Source organism: Argiope bruennichi, chromosome 3 (assembly GCF_947563725.1).
Source record: "Argiope bruennichi chromosome 3, qqArgBrue1.1, whole genome shotgun sequence".
Classification (NCBI taxonomy): domain Eukaryota; kingdom Metazoa; phylum Arthropoda; class Arachnida; order Araneae; family Araneidae; genus Argiope; species Argiope bruennichi.
Window position 1 is genome coordinate 7,193,721 of NC_079153.1, and position 26,185 is coordinate 7,219,905.

The 26,185-nt window shown below is 28.9% G+C and overlaps 1 protein-coding gene across 2 annotated transcripts in view; it reads right to left on the bottom strand.

The window, feature by feature from the left end:
- The window catches only part of LOC129963242 (teneurin-m-like), a 638,728-nt gene that overhangs the window by 175,951 nt on the left and 436,592 nt on the right, over nucleotides 1-26,185 (bottom strand). For both annotated transcript variants that reach the window (XM_056077466.1, XM_056077465.1), the window contains exons 11-14: nucleotides 16,410-16,521; nucleotides 14,118-14,222; nucleotides 7,039-7,233; nucleotides 4,611-4,820 (exon numbers count right to left, since the gene is read on the bottom strand). In XM_056077466.1, coding sequence (XP_055933441.1) covers nucleotides 4,611-4,820; nucleotides 7,039-7,233; nucleotides 14,118-14,222; nucleotides 16,410-16,521 — 622 coding nt within the window. The remainder of the gene's footprint in view (nucleotides 1-4,610; nucleotides 4,821-7,038; nucleotides 7,234-14,117; nucleotides 14,223-16,409; nucleotides 16,522-26,185) is intronic.

Here is a 26,185-nt window from a genome sequence, read left to right on the forward strand (position 1 = left end):
ATTTTTCTCTGAAATTCATTTTTGCAGTTGAAAAGAATGGATGTAAAGCAAAGGTCTACTTTTGTAATTTCTCTTCCAATATACTCCAGAGATAATAAATCAAGTCTTAAAAACCTTTCAAGTAATTACTGTCAAATTCACTATGCAGTTGCAGGGTGATAATTCAAACATGTTATATGAGGTCTAATAAATCCATATATGGATTCTTGATTTAACTATAAAACATTTTAATGGTTTGAATGGAACCTTTATGGTCAACTATTTTTCAATGTCTTATCTATTAACAATAATAAAGAACTTTTTTTGATAAACTTAATAGAAAATTTTAAGATGAAAGTAAAATAAATAATTTTATAAGGCTCTTCGGATAGATCTCAGAAAAAAAATGAGACATTAAATAAATCAATGCCAAGGGAAAAGAGCAAAATTAATGGAAAGTTTCAAGCAGTTTATATATGAAATGGTTATGTATCTTACTTGAACGAGACTTTCAAAGATAAAACTGTACATAACAGATTTACTTGATGTTATGGTTATAAAACAAATATTTTGCTTTTAATGTTTTCTAAAGATTTATATCAGAAGTTTAATTGCTTGAAAGCCGAATATATAGGCTGGCCATAACATAATGTGAAGACGAATTTGCAGCTGGATTGTAAATAAAAATTAACCAAACTAATTCATCCAATAAAATATTCCAGCATTGAGATTAAGATTTATGTTAAAGAAATACTCCAAATTCAGCCGCCAAACAGTATAGTTTTCTCTAAAATTAGCCAAAAGTTTCCAGAAATCACAATTTTCATTAAATACACTATTAAACATGTGGCGTAATGTGTTGATCTATCAAGTGTTCAAAAAATACATTCTTTGGATTTCACGTTCTATAATAGAACACATATTTCCACATTTGTTGAATTGATTGACAAGATTAGCAAGTTTTTTTTTTTTTTTTTAATGATAAACAGCCAAAATTTAGAGATTCGCAGAACTCAATGGACTTCTGCAAAGAAATGCAAGGCTATCTATACGTTCATTTATTAAATTCTACCGAAGTGTTTTCTCAACACTTAAACCAATATGAGGCAGTTCTCTCTTTCGAATAAATATTCGAACTGCATTTAGCCACACTTCTGTAGTTAAGGAATAACAGAAATTAGAAGTATTGTTTGATATCTCTGAACAATGATATAACCATACAAAAACCTCTATAATGAAGTAAATTTGTGCATTTGGAATAATCTTAGATTCAATGAATAATTCCTGACTATATAATCACAATTTTTATAATAAACCGCATAAAGTCAGCACACCACATAAAATAACTACATCAAATTAAAATTTTCTATAGAAATTGTGATTTCAGAAATTTTTTCGGTGAATTGTCCTGAATAATTGAATGTGCAACATCAGATTTCAGTAGGAAATGAAATTTGGGATTTTATTTTCTGTTTCCTTATAAATAATGATCTGATGATCAGAATAGTATGTAAACCAAATTTGCGCACATTTGGCTAAACCAACATGTTTGTCATACATATTTCAGATTGATTATTATAATATTTATATGTCTCATTATTTTATGACTATCCTGTAAAGCAAACATAATTTAAAGTGACATTTTTGGCATAATAGATTTTTCTAGTCGCTCTTTTTAAATATCATTTTTTTATTTTATAAATAAATGAATTAAATTTTATAAACTATATGCATCATCTTGCTGATATTGTATGTTGGGCATATTTAGAAAGGTAAATAAAATATGTTTTATTTTTGAAACGTCAGCGTGCCCTAAGAAATTTTATCAGTAATGGAGTAAAAAAAAAATATGATAGCTTTTGTTTTGCTAAAGATGAATAATTGTTACAGGACCTACTCATAAGAAATTCAAACAAATTGCTGAAAAGAAATTCATGAAACAAACTAAAGGACAATCATATAAAGTAAAAAACGTTGAACTATGAATTTCTTAAACAATTTCAAGATTTTTTTGAGATTGAAACAAGTACATAATGGTGTTGATTCGACTTCGAAGTCAGCTGAAGAAAGCGAAGACACATATTGTTTGTGGAGTGGTATACAGCAAATTATCGATTAGAGTAAAACATTCTTATCTTGCTAGAGTATTTAAACTTGTAAAAATATAATTCTAACTCAGGTGGAAAGTAAATGTCTTCATCAAATTAAAGAAATCTGAATTATTTGGTATCTCGCATAAATCTTCTAGATTAGTTCGAAAGAGGAATGGACCGAATTTAATTCTACGTTTTAACTCTCATTTGACAACCAATCGCAAACACAAGTTCCGCCTTGAAACAGTCGCTTGTTTAATTAAAAACGAGATACCAGTCTAAGAAACCTGGAAATGGTTTGCGGAGCAATTAGAATATTAACTTAGACATTGGAAACTATCAACCACCTGTATAATAAGTAGAGAACAGATTTTCAATTTAATTCAGAAATATTAACATAATATGTGTTTCTAAAATAAAACATCATCAAGATAGACAGATTAAGATCACGACATATAAAAATAATAAACAAATCATAAACATCAAGAGCTCTACTTGCATTTCACTCACGGTTGAGAAAAACTCTCAGTACTTTCTTTTAATTTCGGTATTGAAAGTAAAAAGATCTAGGATGCAATTTAATAATTACATATAAAATGTTATCATTGAATTTCTATACATTCTAATGTTCTATAAAATCTGTCGAGAAACCACAATATAACGTCAGTTTGGTCTTAAGAATAACAAAGACATGTTACCTATTATTTTTAATTCGGCTATATAGAGTGCTTTATTTCTGTAGTGCAAAGAATTATACAATGAACTGAGCAGTTAAAGCAGAAATAAAATTAATTACAACATAAAGGACTTGAAAAGGTATAAAATGAGTTAACATCAAAATATTAAACTTTATATCCAAATTAACAGTTACAAAACATCGTGACAGCTATATTTTTAATGGCAATGAAATGGGGAGAAAATATGCATTAAAAATCTATTTTTAATGAGAATATTTTTTGAAGGAAATAAGAATGTCTGAATTATTTACCAATACAAATTGAGAAATGGACTTATTTACAAATTCGAACAAACCAACCTTACCCGCTGCAAGCGAAACAAAAATAAATATTTCTTTTAAAGAAAGTCAATTCATTCAGCACACGTTTGCTACGAACATCTAACTCGCATCTCCACAAAGACCCTAAAGTTGAATTCCCCTTTTTAGTACAAGTATTTCTCTCAAGAAAGACCTAAATAATACAAAGCGAAAAAAAAAATACAAATACTTCCTTTCTGCAGGAATATATCCTCCTGAAATCTCTACCTTATGTATAGTGAAAGAAAAATTCATGAGTTTTCTTAAAGTAACGCGGAATCTTGTAAATACGGCTGTTTGTACGATTTGCAAGTAAGATGGATAGCTCTGAAAAGTGAGTAAAAAACACTATATTTTTCTTACCTTTCTTTATCAGTATAGATTAAAAGAAAGATAACCCATAAATAAAGTCGAGTCTGTGGTTAGATTAATTCTCGGGAAAAAAAAGCAACAGAGAATGATTAAAGAAACGGGAAGAGGCTTTATCGTAGTACAAGATCAATTGTACAGCGATATAATAATTATTTAAAAATATATTCAAGTGTTTATATTTATAGAAATTCTTAAGAATTTTATTTAACTTACTACAAACTTATACGAAATAATGTCATGTGAATATCCTTAATTCGTTGTCAGCTATTTCGGGGAAAATACCATAATTCGGAACCATTTTGGGATGATGAGAATGACTTCTGAGCCAGCACCTTTTCTTTAAACTTCCGCATAACTCCAGCGGAAGACATTTGTGTTTGTAGTTAAATCAGGTTTCATTTCCCAAAATTCGTAACAGCGATCTTTTTAAAGCTCTCTTCATTCTCTGTCTATAGATAATAGGCAATTGAGCTGAATACTTCATGTGGATTGAGGGGAATTTGTTAACCAAATGATTTTATCTAACTAGAAACGTTATATTAAATAGATATGGATTTCTGTTTGATTTTTATTACCTGAAACTTTGGGAGAAAATAAATAACTTAAATATATTTCATATTCAATTATGAGGCAATGAACTTTGGAAATCAATCACATGAGTTAAATCTGGACATTTGTAAAACTCTTTCTACTATCCTAACCTATGTATAGTGCTAGTCTAGACATTGAATATAATTTATGATAAAATATTATGCAGCACATACTTAAATTATGATATATCTTTTATATAATTCTTGCAGAATTAAAAATTTAATATTCGTAATTTAAATTTAAATCAGTTAAGTAAAGCAACGATATAAATTTCAAATTTCTAAGAAATCCCCATTCCTTTACAAAAAATATAGAAAATAAAAGAAAAAATATGTTCATAGTTGCATTTGCACTTTATTTCAACAAATGTAGAGGAATTCTTTTGGAAAAACTTTAATAAGAAATATCAATGAGTTAATATTTAAAACATCACTAGAAAATTAAATTTTCGGAATAATTTTTCAAAATGAAGATTAAACGATATGATGATGATTAGCACTGATATTTTCATTTAAAAATCTTTTATTTTGGTTACTTACCTCTAGAACAGTCGGGTCCAGCCCAGTGATCGAAACATATGCATCGTTCGCTTTCCAAATCATAGACTCCGTGTTTATTGCAATCAGGAAAGCACCGACTTAAACGATTGTCAGCCTCACTGCAATTAACACCTCTCCACCCAGTTTTGCACCAGCACTGCCCATTGACGCACGCCCCGTGGCCGGAACAGAGTGGATCCAAACAGTCCACTGAAAAACAGAATCACCAAAGAAAGTAAGGCCATAAGTCTCAAACATATACAGGGTGGTCATAAAATAACTTTCCCTGTTTGACGGTATCTACAACTAAAGCAAATGAAAGAAATGAAACCACATTTCATATGCAAACTATGAAAGGTATAGGAAAATTAATTCCGTAGAAAAAAAGGGTAGTAAAAGTTGTCGATAGGTGAAATATTGGATCTGCTGACACGTGCGAACGAGGGATTACTTAATGGATTAAGTAAAATTCCTAGTTCATGCTTGACATCCGCGCCATGGATTCCTTGTAAAAAGTGAAGAGCAAAGGACCTGTTAGCAGTTCGTTCTTGATTAGTGATATGTTCTTGAATGTTTTTCCTGATTGACTGTTGATCTGTGCTTAATATATTCTCTACTTTACTTCATCGTTCTTTACTGCTCAAACTATTCTACACTGGGCAATATAATGCCAAGGCCGCTTTTAAATATAACTGTTTGTATTATGTATAGAACATAAGATGGTCGTTATGTATATCAAAACTGACAGTTTACAGCAGTGGACAACCTCATTTACCGTACGGCAATATCTTATATTCAGGGAAGGTCAGTATATTGAAATGCATGCAGATGTTCTTAATATTGATGAATAAAAGATTATTTTCTGTGAATTTCATGAATTCATTCTTAACTGTACTCCCATAGCGCCAGTATTTCCTCAATTGGTAACTTTTGATATTAATTTTTTTCCTACAAAATTCCTCTTTCCACGACTTCTACAGTTAGTATATGAAATGTGGTTTCATTTCGTTCATTCGTTTTAGCTGCAAATACCGCTAAACAGGGAACGATATTTATTTTATGGCCACCTTAAAAATTGCATTTCTTAAATTGCTATTTGTATAAACGAAAAATATGAATTTTATTCATAACGAGGTTCACATTAAATCAACAATATAGAAGTTTATGCTATCATTCTTCAATAAATAACAAAGTGTTTCGGAAACTTTGGTATAATGCACAAACAAAACTGACTATTTAAACATCATAACATCGATTTTTTTCCCTCTTATATCTATAATAATTTAATTATCTTATTTTACCCATAAACCTAATTTTTAAAGGGCGGACTTGCAATTATTTTTTTGCTATGAGAAATCATGTTTTGAATCAGATTATGCTTTGCTTAAGTTAATTTAATTATTCAATTAGGGACCAACTACGATTCTTTGGGTTCAGATTTAATAAGGAAAACGTACTGCAAGTGTGTGCAATTTATAACACAAAATCAAATCAACTTCAGTCCATTATTCAGTATACTAGATATAGGCTAGTATTTAATATTGGAAATATGCAAATTTATTTTTTCTATTTTTGTGAAAACAGTGAAAAACACAAAAATATCGTTTCAGAGTTGGTATTTTATTCGGTCACTATCCTTGAAAAGGACTCAGCTATTGAGAAAAAAAATACATAAATACTGTTTCTATTGCTTATGTTTGCAGTGATAATTCATATTTTCATACTCCATATAATGTATTGTTGGGACTTAATGAATCAGAAATTTCATCTTGGATAACTACCACGTATTAAAATTATTTTTGCAAACAAGATTAAGAAATAAAGATAGTAAAAGAATAAATATGATTCTAAAACTATAATCAATGAATGTTTCTCCCTGTAGGCTTGCAATGATTAAGTGGAAGGCTCTTTTATTATGTGGAAAATTAGAGAACTCTAACGTCTCAGTAAACAGGCAACTAATCAGACAAGATAATTGTTGGCTTAGTGAAGGTTAATGCAGTAAAGCATTTAAATACCAAATATATTAAGGACACGGAATATGCAAACAAACTGAACTTTGTATTATGTATGATGAGTATTATGTATTATAAAATCTGAGCTGCAGCTCATTTTTTTTTTTAAATTGCACCAAAGTCAATGACATTGAGATGCAGTGACTTACTTTCCTCTTAGGCTTTTTACTCTCTCCTTTGAAAATGCCGAGCTAATTGAGAAGCAAGAAAGACGAGGTTTTGGTTTATGGAGAGATATTCTTTGATAATTGATGAAAGAGATTACGATATATGATTACTTATATTACGGTAACAAGTAAACATTTAAATTTTTCATTCTAAACCTCAAGGGTTTGCTTTATTTTAGCTTCCAAAATAATATTCAATGAAAACATTTATTTTCAATTATAAAAGTTTCAACCTGATTCACATACCTCCTTCACAATGAGCACCCTTATATCCTGGCCTACACTTGCATTTACCAGCAACACAAACGCCCTGATTGTTGCAATCGTTGACTTCGCACTCGGTTACTGGAACGTTGCACTCTGTTCCTTTCCAGCCAGTTTCACACCGACATGACCCCTGCAGATAACGTCCTCGTCCACTGCAGTGAACTGGACACACACCTAAGTAAACAAAAAATGCAAGAAAATTAACGATAGAACTGATTCAGAAGTTTGACATATATATTTAGTTAAAATTTGATTTAAAGAAACACAAATATGATGCATATGTTTTCACTGATTATTATTTCTCCAAAATAATTTGCGTAAAATTAAGAATGCTTTCCATAGATGCTTTCAGTAAATAATTATCATTACGATGCACGTTGTAAGAAATCCATCAAGTTGTTTCAAAACAGGACGTAATTATAACGAAATTAAGCTGAAATAATTATTTTCAATATCAACTGATGTTCACTAGAAATCCGGTTTTTTTTTTTTTTTTTTTTGAAAATATCCTATCAATGTTCAAAAATGTATTTATATACACTTACAAATAAAGTTATTTCAATTTATTTTGTACACTAATTGTTATTTCAATTTATTTTGTAATAAATAGTAATAAATAAATTATCAAAAAGTAAAGTAACTGAAGCATTTCAAATCATTTTTATTTTAATTACTTAGAGTTAGAAAATTCTAGACATTTGTGATGGTTGAAATGTCTAAGATATGGTTTCATAAAGACAAATTTTATTAGAGTTAAATTATACAATAAATATATTAAATATTTCGATCTTAAAATTACATTCGAAATAGAATCAGGTTTTTAATTATTTGCTCTAATTTATTAACAAGTTAATCCATTCAAATCTTTATGATTCTACAACTTTTGGGAATCAAAGAGGGGGTCATTTTCAGAAGTCATAATTCTATAAATTCTAAAAATATAAAATTGTACAGAAGATCTCCTGAAAATAAAAGACACCGAACAAATAAAGTTAGGTCTTATGCAGCATAACAGTTATTATTATTTGAAAAGTGGTGTACAAAGTTAAAAGTTACTATTCTGTAGATTTGGTAAAAGAAACTAACATCTTAATGTAGTTTCTAACTAATATTACTATGCGTAAAGAAATAACCCCTAAAAATAAAAGAATTTAAATTTCACCTATCGTAAAATCAATAATAAGTTTAAAATACCAATTTTTGCATTAAAGAAACAATTTCATATAAACCAATTACAAACACAAAAATTTCGGTTATAAACCTCGCGACGCAAACTTTGAAGAATTTTAATTCTACTCTGCCAACCAGAAAAAGAAAAGTCATAAAATTAAATAAATAAATATTAAATATCCATTTAACTAAGAAAATAAACTTTGATTTATAAAATATATACTAATTATAAAAGAAATATTTCTATTGATGTTGTCATCTCCTTACCAATTTTATGGATATTTTAACAAAAAAAAAAAAAAAAAGAAATGTAAATTTATCCTCCTGATTTTTAACTTTAAATAAGATATTTAAAGAGGGATAAAGATGAAAAAGGAAAGGCTAAAAAAATAATTATTCCTTTTTCACGATTTTTCTTCAAATATTTTGTGCCCTCCAACCAAAGAAACAAATCCTTTTCTTGTCAACATCCTGAAACGCGCAATCCTTAAAAGAGGTTTAACGTCTAAAATTTCCATCCATAAAACTAATTAGCTGGTAACAGAAAACAAGCAGCCTCCTGACGGTATCATTTTCACGGCAAACATGGCAATAAAATAAATATTTAAATATAGGGGTCACGTCGCTAAATGTTTGCATTACCACGTCTTGAGAGGTAATCCCCCATTTATTTTTCTCTGGGCATAGCATCATTTTTCTTCCTTTACAGTTGCACCATTTCATACATCTATTTGGTTTCACTACCCATATAGATATATACACCACAAATAAATCGGCATTATCAATCACTTTTTTTTCTCCCGCACTACACCGGTGCTTTTTTTCGCGTTTTCACATTTTATTTACATCAATGTCGGGCTAACGCCCTGCATCTTTTCTCGTTTTCGTATTTTAATAGAAAGGATTGGAGAGCGAAATGGATAAAAAAACACGTGCACATATTTATCCATTTGCAGCTTATTTATCATAGATGGGAAATGCATTTTTTACCGCGAGCACGTACTAGAAAATTTACCATTTTCGATTTGGAAAAAGAAAGAAAGGAGACAGAAAAAAATTAAGAAATAAATATTTAAAATAGTTTTGTGTCTGTACGTAGTTTTTGACGTATGAGCACGAGATCTTGAGTTATGTGATTTCTAAAGAGTTTGCAAACTATATTTAGAAAAGGATTTCTAAAGAATTTTGCTTATGTGTTTCAGTTAATAGTGGCATCACTATGCCATTAAAGTTGGGGTTTTTTTAAATCTGCAATATTTAATAGTTCATTTTATGATTGCTGAAGAGTTTGAAATATTTTTTTTTTCTTATTTCCAAGCCAATGGTAATTAATCTGCATTTATTTACAAAATCCATAATATTCATCACTAATTGTTATGTTAAATTCTGCTTGGTTTGTTAAATGGTTTAAAACAAAGCTTTTTTTATTAAAAGATAGATTGCTTTGAATTTTAATGTTACGTCATTGTTTGATAATCTAATAAAACAAAAATATTTTTAAATTTAATTAATTTATCCCTTAACATTAAAATATTAAATGTGGGAAGATTATTGCATGCTTATGTATCTTAAAAACTTATTTTAATTCAGTTAATATCCTTAATAATTTAACATATATCTTGAAGTTAACTAAAATTTCATATCCTCTTAATATGGAATGATTCATCCAGTATTGCTAAGCCTCCATGGTAACCTATATATCTGCTGTCGAGATTTGAAGATTTCGTATTTAAATCCATGACTGAAACCCAGCCATAATCACTGTCAGGAATAAAACATTTTTATTTGCTCACATGTGATCATGGTGATGATTAAATAGAATGTTAATCCCAAAATAGATAATATTTTGAAATTTGAATTCTTTTGGTTTAAATATTTTCAAATAAAAATTTCCAAAATCATCGCCAAAAATATCTAAATTACTAAACTACACAATGGAAATTTAGAAGGAAAAACATGATGGGTTGTCTTTGTGAAATCATTCACAGTGTCATAATTTTTTACATTCCAAAATTTATAAACCAGAAACTGTATTTTGATATTCAAAATTAATAAATAAGAAACATTATTGAATTTATTATTAATTTTATTCAATTCTGCATTATATAATTTACTATTTCTCTATTATTTCAAAACGAGCCAAATGCAGTTATAAAAGGAAAGAGAAACAATATGTGATAATAATGCACATATTTGAAATTTAATTACTTTTGACAGAATAAAAATATTACTTACAATCACAAGAATATTGATGGTCTGTTGTCAAATTAAATTTAAACTCTTTTAAATCTTCATTATAAATAAATAATAATTCTATAAATTTAGATTGAAACACTTAATGATTCAAAAACGAGTTGCCAAATAGTCCACTATATTGAAACTTTATTCAAGCCTTTAAAAGGAATTAAAAAAAGCTTCCTTTTATAGAGCATAAAAAGTTTCATTAGATATCTTTGCACTTCTGTAAGCATTTCTTTTTATATTTTAAACCCATTCTCATTAAAAATAATCACGCTTGTATTTTTTTCCCAGCTGCATGAAAAAAAAAAAAATGTATTTGCTACAATTAGGTCCATTATTTAGTATCCCTTCACAAATAAATATCTCTGTAAAATGATTCTCCAGTGCAATTATTTAGTCTCATAGGATCAGGATAGACTTTTTTTTGGTTTCTGTTTGCGTTTTTTATATACTCTATTTTTTTTTTTTTTTTTTGAGTAGGGCTATGAACTTTCACACATTTTCGATTGCTTTAATTTCAGTACTTTACAAGTTGGCAGAAATCGTAGAGGTTTGCTTTTTTCTTTAAGTTAAAGATTTATAAACTCTTTTTAGACACTTTTTTACTTTTATCAGACTTCCATGGTAATTTTAATGTAAAACAATTCTTAGTAACAATGCTATTGTAATTATCTTTAAAATATTTGCTTGTATTTCCTAGATAACTCTGAAAAGTTTGAATCAAGTCGCTGCACTTTTGATGAGTTCTTTTGATCATTTTTATAATTGATTAATATTATAAATACGTATTTAAAAATCTTTTTGTTGGAATTCTTTTAGATTATTTACAATTTTTCTTTTCTTTCCGTTGCAATCTCTTATCAAGAATTCTACTTGTTTTTATATCAAATTACCAATGACAATTTTTCGAAAAGTGTTTTTGTTTTGTGAAAAAAACTATTTCAGATAAGGGTACCTAAATTTTGCAATTACAGATTGGAAATCCTTGTATTTCCCAATGAAATATCAAATAGATTTATCTTCTCTTATTTTCTAAATTAGTTTAAAAGTTTCTAAAAACTTTAGATAGCTTTTTCTTCTTTTCTTTTTAATACTACGAAATTTTAATGATATTCTATTACCTTATGTCTTACTTACTGGACCGACACAATTATAAGCATTTAAGATCTTTAATTAATAAGGAACACACTTCAATTATACCATGTTCCTGTTTGTTTCAATTAAAAGTTTTTATATATAAAAGCATTATATAATCTTGTATTTGTAATTATAAACATAAGTATCTATTTTTCAGGTGCACTCTAACACTGGGTATAAGTTTTGAGATCGTGTTCGATACATTTTGGATTGCCTTAAATAATACGGGATGACTGGAATCCTGATTAGAAATACAGTGAACGTGAACAAAAATACACGAAATAAAATATGGGAATCACGTAACACAAACTATATGAACTATGTTCTCCAAATAGAAAGATAATAAATTCTTACAAAGTAGGCAGTTCATACCGATGTTAGCAACAGAGAAAGCATAAATCAGCGTAGGAGGAGCATGTGTTATGCAGTGAAAAGCTAAGACATTTTATTACCTTAATTAATGAAGTTTGTTTATCGAGGTTTCAGTCATTTATTTCTTTGACATTTTAATTTTAATCTTTTGTAGTTTCAAATAAGGATTATTACATTTTGTCAATCCGTTTTAACCAGATTTTTCACAAATGAAAAGATATATTTAAAACTTAATTTTATATTCGAAAGATATAATTAAGATTTTAAATTATAATTAAGCTTTGTGTATTAAGCCACTTTTCCACATAAGATTCAAATTCGTGATTTTGTTATTTTCACTCTACCTTAATGGGTATCTTCTGTCCAAACTCCCATGTTAGAGAAAATGTGGTTTATAATCAAGCGTAATAGACGAGTCAGGAACCTAATTCCTGAGATTTTCTTGACCGCTTTTGTCAGTCTGTGTTCTAGGTGAAGATAGATTTCTTGATACAATCTCTAACAGGGCCTTATGAATGTTAAAACATGTCATTACGAAGCAGATGCTGTCACTAGTCTGGATTGAAGATTTGTAAATTATAGTGCCCTTTCAAAGATTTTTTTTTTCTTCTTATGATCATGCTCAGCATTGGCAGCTTAATGAAAATCCTTAACTTCCTTCCGGAACTTCTTTAATGAAAAATTGAAAATTTAATGCTGTTAATTTCTAAAATTTTAATTAAGTGTCGTCAGAACTTTCAAGTATTCAAGCATTTCAAGTTTTCAAACCACTTTTAAGTATTGTGAGGGTAGAGGGGGGGGGATTGAGTGATCGATTGATCATGCATTTTATGTTAATGAATATTATAAAATTCAAATTTTCATTAATAAAAACAAAGGTTATATAGTCCAAAATTCCTCCAATTTAGAAACATTCGAATTTTTGAACTATCTGTCGCATACATTAATAAAACGTATGATAAGGTAACAATCGATGCTTTATAAACAGTGCTAATAAGTACCGGCTTAAGAAACTAAAAAAATTATTCAGAATTTTGTATTTGCAATGAACGTGAAACATGGAAATAAAAAAAAGGAGCAAAGATTTCAAGCTTTATATAAGTATCTTTTGGCGAAGTATCTTAGCTCTATATAAGTATCTTTTGGCGAAAATAATGACAATAACTTTATCTATTTTATATTAAGAGACTTCCACGATAAATTAAAATAATATTGCTTTAATTTTTACTCAAATGATTCATTTTAGAAATTACTATCCTCAATATCTATTTTACATCTCTGACCTAAGAATTTAAATACATTTATTGTAAAATAATATGATTCAAGTAATATTCAATTAAAAAAATACAAGAGTAAGCCCCAAAATTTCATAAATGAAGAAACATTTTATATTTGTAGTGATGCTGTTATTACAAACCGTTGTTTATTTTAAAATAAAAGAGAATAAAATTTATATAATTTTTAGCAATTAATTGCAAGGCGAGGAAGCTTCATGTAGATTATTTATAAAACTTTTAGATGAAAACTGATTTAATCACTGAATTTTATTCAAATTTTCAGCAGCTGTAATTATCCAAAAAATTTCAATTGATTATTATTAGAAGATCAAAAGTAATAAATTTTCGTGACTCTGATTTTGCTTTTTTTTTGTAATACAAAATATTATTCAAAATTTTTTAACATAGGGGATTATAAGTTAAATTAATTCAAACGAAGAAGGACAAAACACTGTGTAAAACGGCATAATTTGATCTTATGCACTTCTGTATTACATCCGAATCTCCTTATTTAAAAAACGAAGCATAGACTTTCGTTTCTTCCAACAAATCAAATCGTTAGCTTATTAAAAATTCAAATTCTGTAAAATGCTTTCTAGCACTGATTCATACGTAATTAATATATTTATGCAATACAATTACTTTTCAGAATATCTTCAATCTACTTCTCTACAGCATTTTGTTCTGAAGGAAGGACTTTATTAGAAATGAGATTAATTATAAAGGCGAGCGCGAAAGAACTGCTGCATTGTTGGCAGAAATGGCTTTATTCGCGCTTGAAGCAAATCAGGTGCCGTTGTCAATTGTCAGACTGTACGCAAGGCAACACAACACAGAAACGAAACAAGAATTAACACTTACTGTCAGCGCAGTCATGTCCTATATAGCCCGGAAAGCAGTGGCACTTCCCCAGGTGACAGTTGCCATGGTGATGACAATTGTTTGGGCACGACGTTGGCACGTCCCCTTGAAAGACACCATAATAAACGTTAATTAGAATCCAAAGAAACAGATGATAAAAATGAAAGGAAAGAAACATTGCCAGACATAAAAAGGGAACTTTTTCACAAAGGATAATGAAAAGAAGTTTCATTTAACTGGGTTGGAGAATTTTCACTAATTTGTTCCTCGGAACTTTTTACCGATGTTATTAGCACTAGGAATTACAGCTAAGGAACGCCTTTCATCTCTTTTTGTGCAACTTTTTGTGGCGTTTTCTTCTGAAAAAAACTGGGAACGTCTGTTATTGATGTGGATGAGTTGTTTGCACGCGCGCCTGAAAGATTAATAAATACGTGAACAAGATCGAGATTATGGGCGTGGCTAAGTGGCTTTTTATGCCTTACATATGGACGAAAATGTAGATCTTCACGCTTATATGCCTATTTTAGGAAAACAGAATGCTTTACTTTTCTTAAGTACAAAACTGTTTTGATATAAAAACCCCTTAGTGTAGAAAAGACTAAAAACTTAGAGAAGTAACAATAAAAAGAAAATATTATTGCTAAAATGTAGTATATTTACTGTCAAATAACGTGACTTTTTGAAATTATATGGACAACGTTAAAGAAATGAGACTGAGTCTTACTATTTTAATATTTTTAATTTTGCGCTTACTACTGTACTCTTCGCTTTAGGAGAACGATATTATACAGATTATTTCTGTGAATGAATTTCTTTGTTTATTTTTTTTAGTGACAAGCAGTTTTAGTATACAAATATATTTACAAAGCAGTTTATTTAGTATTAAATCTCAAGACATTTTAAAATTAAATAAGTGTTTTAGAATAAAAGTTCCAGATTGAGTTTGAATTTAATGTTTTCAGATCTTTTCTTGCTTTTATATTCTCAATATAAAACTATAATCTGCACTTCTTCACAAGTGAATAAAAAATTAAAGGAAATACCTTTTCTAACGTGAAAGAATTAAACATTTTCTCTAAACCTGACAAAATTTTTGAATTAGTATATGAAGGCATTAGTATATGATTTAACATGTAAATATGGAACGTTTTAAGTACTGATGTATTACGTACAGCTTCCATCCTATAACGGTAATCGATAAGATTTATAATTTAGTGATAGTAGATAGATTGTGCATTTTTGGAATTTCTATTCGCAACTCTTAATTTATGACAAGTCAAACCATCATAAGAATAATTTATTTATGTTTCTACTAGTGCGTAATCGACTTAATGGAAAAAAGCTTTTAAATAATAATACGTAGATTTTTGTTTGATGTCGTAAGTACATTATTTTACGGAGCCATGACATTTTCTCTTTCAATAAAGAGATTTGTAAAAATTTTGGAATTCGGAAATGTATTTCCAAATTTTGTATGTTGATAATTCCAGTTATCAAAGTATATTCTTCAAGTATAATAATTACATTTATAAGAATTTTGCAACGAAAAAAGTTTCAGAATTATGCTTAATGTATGTACGGAGTGCAAAATTTTCTTTTTTGAGGTTGAATATTTAAATCGAAACTGAATTGATTATAGCTTCTTAATCATATAAAAATATTTTTATTCATTTTAAGCATATGAAGACACTATCAATCTTTTTTATTCATAACTAATATTAATTTTATTTTATATTTAAAAATTTTAAAGGAAAAGATCAGGGAAATATATAATCCCTTTTCTTTTCTTCGACATGATTAATTGTGAATAATTCTGATTAAGTTTCAAATTACCTTTTGAAGCCTAAATCTCCAACATTTGTAGTTTTGATAATATTTTGAAATGATATGATGCGGAAGCTTTCATGAATATTACGATATCATCAGAATATTATTGAGCCATAGTGCTCACATCTCAGCAAAATCAATTCAATTTCTCGTTTGCCGGCCACTAATAGCCAAAGAACAGATCCCATACAAGGACTTTGAAGTTCAATAGCATTGTATTCCTTCTGAATTCCACTGCATAATTTGCATGTCTCTTTGAAATGTTATATATGAACATTTGAATTGTTACATATGAACATATATATATCTTTTGACTATTTGCTTCCAAATAAACTCTAAAGCAAATTTGTTTATGCATTATTTATATATTTTGTAAAACTGAATTCCTAATGCTTTATGCACGACATTTATATATTCTTAGCACGAATAATAAGTATTATCACACATTGTCATTTAACTTACTGGCTAAAGAGGGCAGAAAGGAAATTGAAACAGTTGCACTGTCATCATTGATGATGGAAAAATACCAGGTACCAGGTTCAAGAAAATGCAAGAAGCTTACTTCCTGGCGTGACTGAAAAGAATATAAAAAAATGGAGTTATATTTTTACCAATATATGATACTGAAAATAAAATAAATTCATACTAAATAAATATAATTTGTTTTATTTAGGTGGACTTAAATCCTATTTCGAGGATGTAAACAGGCTCTATTACAATGACCCCAAGATTACGAATAACAGTTAACCGAGACGGCCTGACTCTTGAGTGAACATTCTCCTCTCCAACCTTCCACGACACATTCACGCGATGAAATTTGAACTGTCTCTGCAGATTCATTTAATATCAGGCGCTGGATTCTCCATACTACTGGAGACTATAAACTTCCATAATCTGATCTAGAGATTAATATATTACATTCCTGGCACAAAGTAACAATAAATACACTCATGTCCATAAATTAAGGATAATGCAAGTTCAGGAAAAGAAACAATAAGAAGCAAAACAAATGTGACTTATTTGTAACGCCTATTTATTAAACAATATGTAAAGAGAAAAAAGATGCTATATTTTTGATATCATTAATAAAAATGGTGATTTTTTGCTCCCTGGAGCAAATTGCAGAAAAAAACATTACATGGTTGGTATGATGGTTAATATCTCCCAGACGATGAAATACAGACCGTATAACGCTTAGGCATGCTGAGTATCAAATTATCGATATGATCTTGGGGAATATTGCATCACTCATCAAGAAATGCTCTCCGAAGTTCCGGTAGACATGTTGGAGGTGGTTGACGGGCTGCAACTCGTCTGCCAAGCATGTCCCACACATGCTGTGCTGGATTCAAGTCCGGTGGGAACGCTGGCCAGTCCATATGGGTGCTATCCTCCGATCGAAGGCATTCCTTTACGATGTCTGCACGGTGAGTGTTGGCGATGTCATCCATAAACACGAATTCTGCGCCCCAAAACAAACGTACATGTTGTTCCAGAATGATGCCCCAATAGATTTATCTTGTCATGGTTCCAATTTGAACATGCAGGTCAGTTCTGGAACCCAGAATAATTCTTCCCCAAATGAACAATCCTGCACCACCGTAATGGTGTCGTTGAATGATGTTCTCTTGTTGGTAACTGGTACCAACTCCATATGAAAGTCCGGCGATAATCAGACTGCAGGCTAAACCTGGACTCGTCGGAAAATATCACACAAGCCCACTGTTGCGGTGTCCACAATGCATTCTCTCTACTCCAGGCTAACCGCAGACGACAGTGAGTTGCAGTAAGTGGAACACATCTTACAAGCCTACGGGCATATAGAACAATATGCCCTAAGCGTCTGTACAAGGTCCGCCTTGAAACTGTCGTACCAGTGGCTGAAGAAGAGAGTTGAAGAGACAAGTCTGATTCTGCGTTCCGCCTGTTTCTTTTGGCAGTAACTGCGAAATACCGGTAACTCAGGGGTGGCATGTGCTGTAATGTCTACTGACATTACCATCATCTTGGAATTATTGTCCAAGCCTATTGATGACACTCTGGATGATTGCAAGTTCCTAGGATACTTCCAGCTGGGTACGCCCACATTCCGATAATTCTGCCATGTAAAAAAATCATCCAAATGCGGCCTTCATGATTTTTTGTCATGATCATTTCATGACTATGCGGTTATTGTACTGAAAGGCTTATAAAGCACTTGCAAACAATTTTACTTCTTTGCCTGTATTCCTTATACTTCACTGTCTTACACTCTCGTCATTGTGACGTACTATCGGTGTCATATGGTGGCTTCCTGCAATTTGCATATGATTTTTGAAGTTGTGTGTAATCATTTTACGGATGATATATGTATTTTGTAGTTCGATATCCGCGTGACTTTGAATTTTCCTTAATTTATGGACATGAGTGTATATATGCTTATATCCATGAAGTAATACTTCTTATATGTTTTACATTTATAGACACAAATAAAGGATATTTAAGCATAAACCAAGAATGAATTCAATAATATCTGGAGAACCTGATTCAAAACGTTTGCCTAATTTTTAATAAACAAAAAATTATATAAAGTCTTCTATATTTTAATTTAAATAATTAAAATATAATATATAAATGTTTCGCACTTATTTAGAAAATCCACAAAACAATTCACTATCCTAACAAAGCATATGGAATGTAACCATATAACTACAAATAGTAATTTGGAACATACAGCAGATTCTTAACATCTTCCATTATTTTTACCTTTGCTGTTTTTATACTCTTCAAGGAGGTCATAATGTGCTTACATCTATGACAACTTATTATCCCCATGATTAAAACGTTTCTCAAACCGATCTATATGATTTTATTATGTGAGATACAAAAATATATAAATGGTGACTATTTTTTATAGTTCTATATTCATCAAAAATAATTATAAACATCGTATTTTTTAAGCACTTTTAATATAATTCTTAAAGGTGTCACTCGAATATTTTTTTAATCTGTCATTTCCTATTAAAGTTGAGATTTTATTAATTAATATATAATTTACATTTATCTAAAAACTACAAATAATTTAGCCTTATTATAAAATATTAATGAGCTCTTGTCACCCTTCATTTCCTAGGAAATATTAACAAATTCTACATTAATGGCACACAAAAAAAGAAAGTTTCTCTTAAAATATAGTAGCAGTCATCACAATACCACATCGCTTTGGGCAAATATTATTTTTATTAGATGTTTAATTATTCATATAAAATTCTTATCTAGAGTTCAAAAATGTTTTTAAATATGAATTGTTTACCAGATAATGTATTCATTCATTATCAGGTAAAACAAGATCTTCAGACTTATCGCATGCTCAATTTGCATTTAGTTTAGATCTTGTTAGATTTCTTTTAGAATTATTTTTAATAAATTGTAGAATTTCATAAATATAGGAGCATATGCCACAAATATTCTAAAATGCATATTTGAAGTGTATTAGATTTGAAAAAGAAATTAAAATCAGTGGTCAAATAAAATATTAAGTCTATATAATGATATCGCAGAGTAATGCAAACGTTATTTAAGATTAAATGATAGTGCATGGAATGAAGTCATTAATTTTTTTCTTCTGATAACAGATTTATTAAACTTCTCTTAAGAGATCTTTGAGAGATTTATTTTTTTATTATTTCATTACGGAGTAAAAGGAATTCATTTTTCTTCTTTTAATACATTTATCTTTGAAGTAAAGATCAGTAAAAATGTAGATTAAATTTTAATGGAATGGAATGTGAAATATGCAAAATGATATTTGCATTAATATCACGTGAAATTTATGAAATAAATCTTAAAGGAAAAAGAAATTTAAGATAACACTTACATTGGAATTCATTTCAGATAAAATATTTCAACTGAATAATTGAATTAAATACTAGATTGAATGTTTCTTCTACTGTCAAAAGTAAGACATGGAAGAAGAAATTTAATTGAAACAGTCAGTTTATTGTATGAATATATTCAAATACCGTTACATTGGAAACAAAAAAACAAATCACTGCGACGGCTTTTATAATAAAAATATATTTAGGCTTCCTTATAATTCTATTATTATTTGAGTCAACGAATAAAGTTGTTTGGTGCTAAAATAATCATATTTTCACCAAACAACAGAACAATCCAATATGCAGTAAATAAAATAAATTCTGAAAGAATTGAATTTAAAAAATTGTGAGTTTGGCAGATGTATTGAAGTTTTCATATAAATTTAACCGAATTGCTATAAAAAAGTATTTCAAACTTAACTGAGAAAATTTTCTCCTTAGTTTCATGTTTCGAGATTAAGTTGGGAAATCAGTTTCTCTTTCAATCAACTTTTTTTTCAACTGTAGAAAGAAAGCGTAGCATATATATATATATATTTTATTTTAGTTTCTCCTGATTTCTCATAACTTACTCTAATTTTTAGAAAATAATTTTTTTTTGTTGAATTCTTTCGTAATTTTCGTTTCTTGAAGTCATGAAACAATTTCTACGTTGATAAAAAAAATAAATTAGAAATTCCCAAAAGACATTGGAAATTATTTAAGCACACAAAAAAATATGATAAAAAATTGGTCTTCAGCAAAAAAAGAATATTTGGAAAATAAGATATAAAAATTTTCTTATTTTTTTCAATAAGAAATATTAAGATAGAAGTTTGAAATTTCCCATTGATAAGAAGAGATAATTTAAAATTTAGTAACGATTATTTTTTTCTATAAAATTTAGCTGGTGAAACCAAATTATTTTTGTTGAATTTTCTGAACACTTTTGGGATTTTATACTGATTTTAATTCCTAAAGTATGTTCTGGAAATAGAAATTTCTTTTACATATAGTTAAACTGTGGAAATTGAAATTTTATGACACAAAACCCAATTATCCATTCTTTTGTTTCTGTTTCCGCACATTGTAAAAAAAAAGTTTTTGTTAAAAAAAGGAGTTTACCTAAGTTGTATAGATAAGTAGGTTAATTTAATAAATTTCAACCACAAATATTCATTTATTTTGAAGACAATTAAATCTATACAAATTTTTCATGAACATAATTGCAGCATCTTATTATTATTTTCTGAACGAATCTCTTAAAAAGTTCACTTATTTCTGAAATTTCTAGTGCAATGGAATTCCTATTTATGTTGTTTAAAAGTTGCATAGGAGAGAGTTGACAATTAATTGATTGCCTTTTATTGATTACGTTTTTAAAAAACTTCCAAAGCTATATGAGAGTTAAAAAAATATTTTCGCATAAATTGCAGTTTTCCATATTGTGTTTATTATAAAAAAATCCTCTACATGTCAAAATTTAATGTTCTCCTTGTGTGTGTGCGGGTGTGTTTGTGTGTGTATGTGTGCGTTTTAAATTTAAAGCTTTTGTAATATGCCAAAATGAGTGGGGAAGCAATTTTTTTTTTGTACTCTTACTAGAAATAAAAAGTCAGCAGTAGCAGGCTTCATGTGCCTAAAAGGAATTTTGAACATGTTCTCTAACAATATTGCTATCATGTTTTATGATTGCGGTGAAAATTACGCTTTTTCAGAATTCTGCTTTTTATAGACAACCGTCCGTGTGTAACAAATAAAAATACGAAATCCATGATTAAAAGTATAATCTAAAGTATAATGTTTCATTTCTATTTTTAATCAGTTTATTCAGTCCTTCTTCTTCTTGCGTACAGCCGACCACCCCGCCATCACTGAACGTAGCAGTATCGACAGGATTTAGTTTATTCAGTCCATACGGAAATGATTTGGAATCACAGCAAAGAACATGCACATTGATTCTTTATTCGTAGACATGCAGTATTAAGTCTTTATATTAATTTTTTTCTATACTTCATAATGTGACATTTCTGTTAAAAAGAAAACGTTATACTCATACTCTGAATGAATCAACTTTCACATACCAAGGATGAATTTTTGAATATTGAATTTCCCGTATAATGTACGAAGTAATACTGTCAGTTTTTATAAAATATACGATTTAGCTATTTTGTTATCAAAATCCTCGTGAAGATCCCAGAAAAACGTCCATCTAGCACTTTCCTAACAATATCTACAATTAACAGAATCTAAGCCGAATTCTGTCTAAAATTTCTATATTAGCCCGTTGTGGATGCGTTTGAATCTTAAGGCTGTATTTAATGTTAGTGAATCTGACTTAATCAAAGAATTGTCCGCATTGTTTGGTGTCCAGCACGAGATATTTAGATTTCGAAGTTGTAACATTTTCCAACAAACTGTACTGCTACTCACAATGCAGAAGTAAAGATGTCCTTCCCCATTTTTTATGAAACGGAAAAGGGTATTGTTTTTATTTTGCTTTCTAATGTCTTGCAAATTTTAGTACTCCTACGTATTTAAACCATTCAGAGTTATGCTTCAATAAATCTTTTTTTCTCTGTTTTAATTTTTTTAAAAATATTCTTTTAATCTTTGTAAAATATAAATTGCAAACTGAGTATTATAAGAATATGTAGGTTTCCAATTACTTCAGTCAGTTCTACAGAAAAGTAAGAGTTACCGATTATTTTTTGGACACATACACATACGGAGTAAAAAATAATTTATAGTGTCTATTATAAGTCATTTCTTCAACGTCCTGAATCGTTTGTAACAGAGTTATAAAATATTACGTTTATATGGCAGAAAAGAAGCAAATTTTCAGTTTTACTCTTTCTAAGTAATGGTTCCGACAACACGATTGAGGAGTGTATTAACAGTGATTTTGATATCATGGTTTCATAATGTTTTATAAATTATAAATAAATAAAAGGGGTATTCTATTTGAGATGTTCGGCGTTCAGTTCAGTGATAACGGAGAAAAATGTAATTAAGTTATTTTACCTTCCCTTAAACCACAATAAACTCCATTGGAAGACTTATAATTTACTTTGCTTAACAACCATTAGTAAAAAAATGTCCAATGAACTTAATTTGACTCCTAATGCTGTATTAATATACACATTAATAATAATATTAAATATGCATATTAAATGCAATATTAAATAAAGCTTAAAGATATTTTCAATTAAATATCTACCGACCCATGATTCATTTAAAATCAGAAATACATCAAGATTAAGATAAAAGGCACGTCTTTTATGACAGAATTTTAATTTTAAAATTGATTTATTGCCTTTATATTATGTTGCAACAAAACAATATAATCTTAAAAAGACTCTAAAATTATTACTTTAAAAAGAACTAAAATTAAAATTTTTAAATTTATATGAATTAAAGTTGGTTTTTAATACTTCGATGATATGTTTTTTTTTTATTATTATTAAGTTTTGTTTTATGTCAGTTGTCTGAATACTATATGTCAGTACAAAGCTTCGCTTTACTTGCAGTAGTGTTTGAAGATTACTTAAATTCTAGAATAGACGAAATTACATTTTTCGAATATTGCTTTTTATAGACACCTGGCTACGTGCCTATAAAATCAAATAGGTGTAAGAAAGGTATCATTAAGCTAAATGATATGATTTTTATGATAAAATTTGAATTTTGGAATTTAATTATTGTTTTAAATACTACGTTGCAACAAATCTTAAAAACACTCTAAATTTATTGATTTTGAAAGAATTGAAATTAGAAATATTAAATTTATAACTATTAAAGTTGCTTTTCAGTGTTTCAATGATATGTTTTTTATTATGTATTGTTTTATGTCAGTCATTTGAATAGATTCAAAATATTGCTTTACTGTATATGTGTTTAAAGATTATTTATATTCTAGAATCAATGAAATTGCATTTTGCAAATATTGTTTTTTATAGAGACACCTGCCTTCCTACCTATGAAATCAAATGAGAGTAAATCCCATCCGAAATCGATCAAAGACACAATCAAGTCCATTTCAGCAATACAATATTTTATTGCTCCGTCATCCATTTAATTCAATCCTCACTGGAATAACACAGAGCAATGGCGAAGGACACACATTTTTCATTTCATTTCTTTATACAGCAGATCTCCGGAACGTTGGCTCGTTATATCGAATCTTTATTGTTGTGTCCCAAATGCGCTGGAGATAACATTATTGTTCGCCTTCCTATCTACGCACGATTAATGTATCAACCTCGGCAGGCCACAGGAGGAATCCTGAACATTGAGCTTTTGTTGTGATGTGCGAAACGATATTTCAAGTTTTTCTATCACACAAGATATGATTTAGCTGCTTCTGCTTCTGACTAAAATCTGTACGTGCATGTTTATGCGCTTTTATACTACTGGGATCTTCCATTTCAAGTTTTTTTTCCTACGAAGAATAAAGTCAACACTAGGAAACGAATCTCATATTTTTCGTTTCAATTTCGAACTCCGACTGGAATACCTTGGGAATTCCTTTTATATTGTGATGGATATGGAATGTGAGATTTCCCTATAACACGTTGTTGGAAAACCCTCTACAGAGGAAAGACAATCATCGTAAAACCAATGTAGATGACTGAGAGGAATTCTTCGAAATGACAGAAATCTTGAAATTGTTTTATGTATTTTGTTACACGGAAGAAGAAATTGAGAGCTTTGAGCTTTTATTCATTTGACTGAAAATAAATCAATTTCAATAGAAATGTGAAAATAGCGAAAGAGGGCGTTGTAAATACACTCGATGAAATATGCATAAATAAAAAACAAATTGTTGCTATTTTTAAAATTGTTTTAGTCATTAGCAATCTGTGTGCATCTGATAACTAAAATGATTTAAAATTTTCAGTTTTTTTTATCAATTTGCACTGTTTTATCTTGAATTATAAGTACAATTGATCTACGCATTCAATGAATAAATGAGCAATATTAGTTATTCAGTTCAAAAATTCATTAAATAATTAATGAACTCAGTACAATTAACCGATTTATCAAAATTTTTAACTCTATATTTTTTAACAATTCTGAGATTTTGAATTTCTGATAGTTCATATTTTAATTTTCGAAATTTATAAAACTTAATTGAGTGCCTTTTTTTTAAATATTAGATGATTGAAAATTTTAAATGAACCTTTCAAAATAAATGTTTGTTTTTGAGTGATTCCCCTTAATATAATTAATATAAAGAAACTGTTTTTTTCTCATTTAAACATACTTCAAAACGGAAACATATCTTTAGAAATACGTTAATATAAATCACAAAAAAATATTCGTTTAACGTTTTAAAAATAATTTTATTACAAAATAACATTTTTAAATTGTGCATATATTTAGATAAATTAATCAACAACTAAGTAATTAATTTATAATGATAAGAAAAAAATATCTTATGTTTATTGCCAAATATTTTTATACAATTTTGATTTATAATAAAGGTATCTTTAATAAAAAATGACTGAATTAAATTTATTCCATTAAATGCAAATTCTGCGATTCCAGGATACTAAAAATTTTTTATTTGAGATCCATTTTTATCATACACTGTAGAAAGACAAAATTATCATTTAATTCCAAATGGAATGCGATATATTTTCCTTAGAGAAATCTGTAGATAAAACGAAATTTGACAATTTCTTAACGATAATCAAAATCTTCTGAAAACATTGCAAATACCGGCTAATGACATCGTTCAAATGCAACCTCTTTCTTCAGAATTTAAACTGCATTTCATTATGAATCGTATTTCATTATTAAAATCTCGAATGGTAATCTATACTTATAATAAAGCTCAATGTGTGTGTGTGTGTGTTGGCGCTCTACAGGCCAGACCGTTTGACATACAGCTACCAAATTTGGTACATGTATACCTTGGAGGTTGGGAATGTGCACCTGGGGTTTCTTTTTTCGAATTTTTAATTAGAATTTTAATTATTAATTAAAAACTAACTTTCCCGCCAAAAAATCTTCCATTTTTCCCACCGCCAACTTTTCCGCCAAAAAAATCTTCCATTATCCCCAGCGCCAAACGAGAAAGGCTTCAGTTTTTTTTTCTCCCAACAGTAATGAGGCTAGGGTTAATATTTTTCGGCGGATTATTTCAATCGGTTCTGTTTATTTTCTTAATGTTTGATGCATTTAAAATTAAACATTGTTAATGAATCAATCTTTCAGATTCATTCTGAAGTACTTTTGAATTAAAATAATACAGAATAAAGGAAATTAAAAATTTCTAATCCGCATAGCGTTACCCCAACTGGCGTAGAAAAAATCACGTATTTGCGTTACGTAACCGGCGAAGAAAATTCACGCATGCGCATTCTGTTCTGATTGTTTCCATGACAACGTTATCAA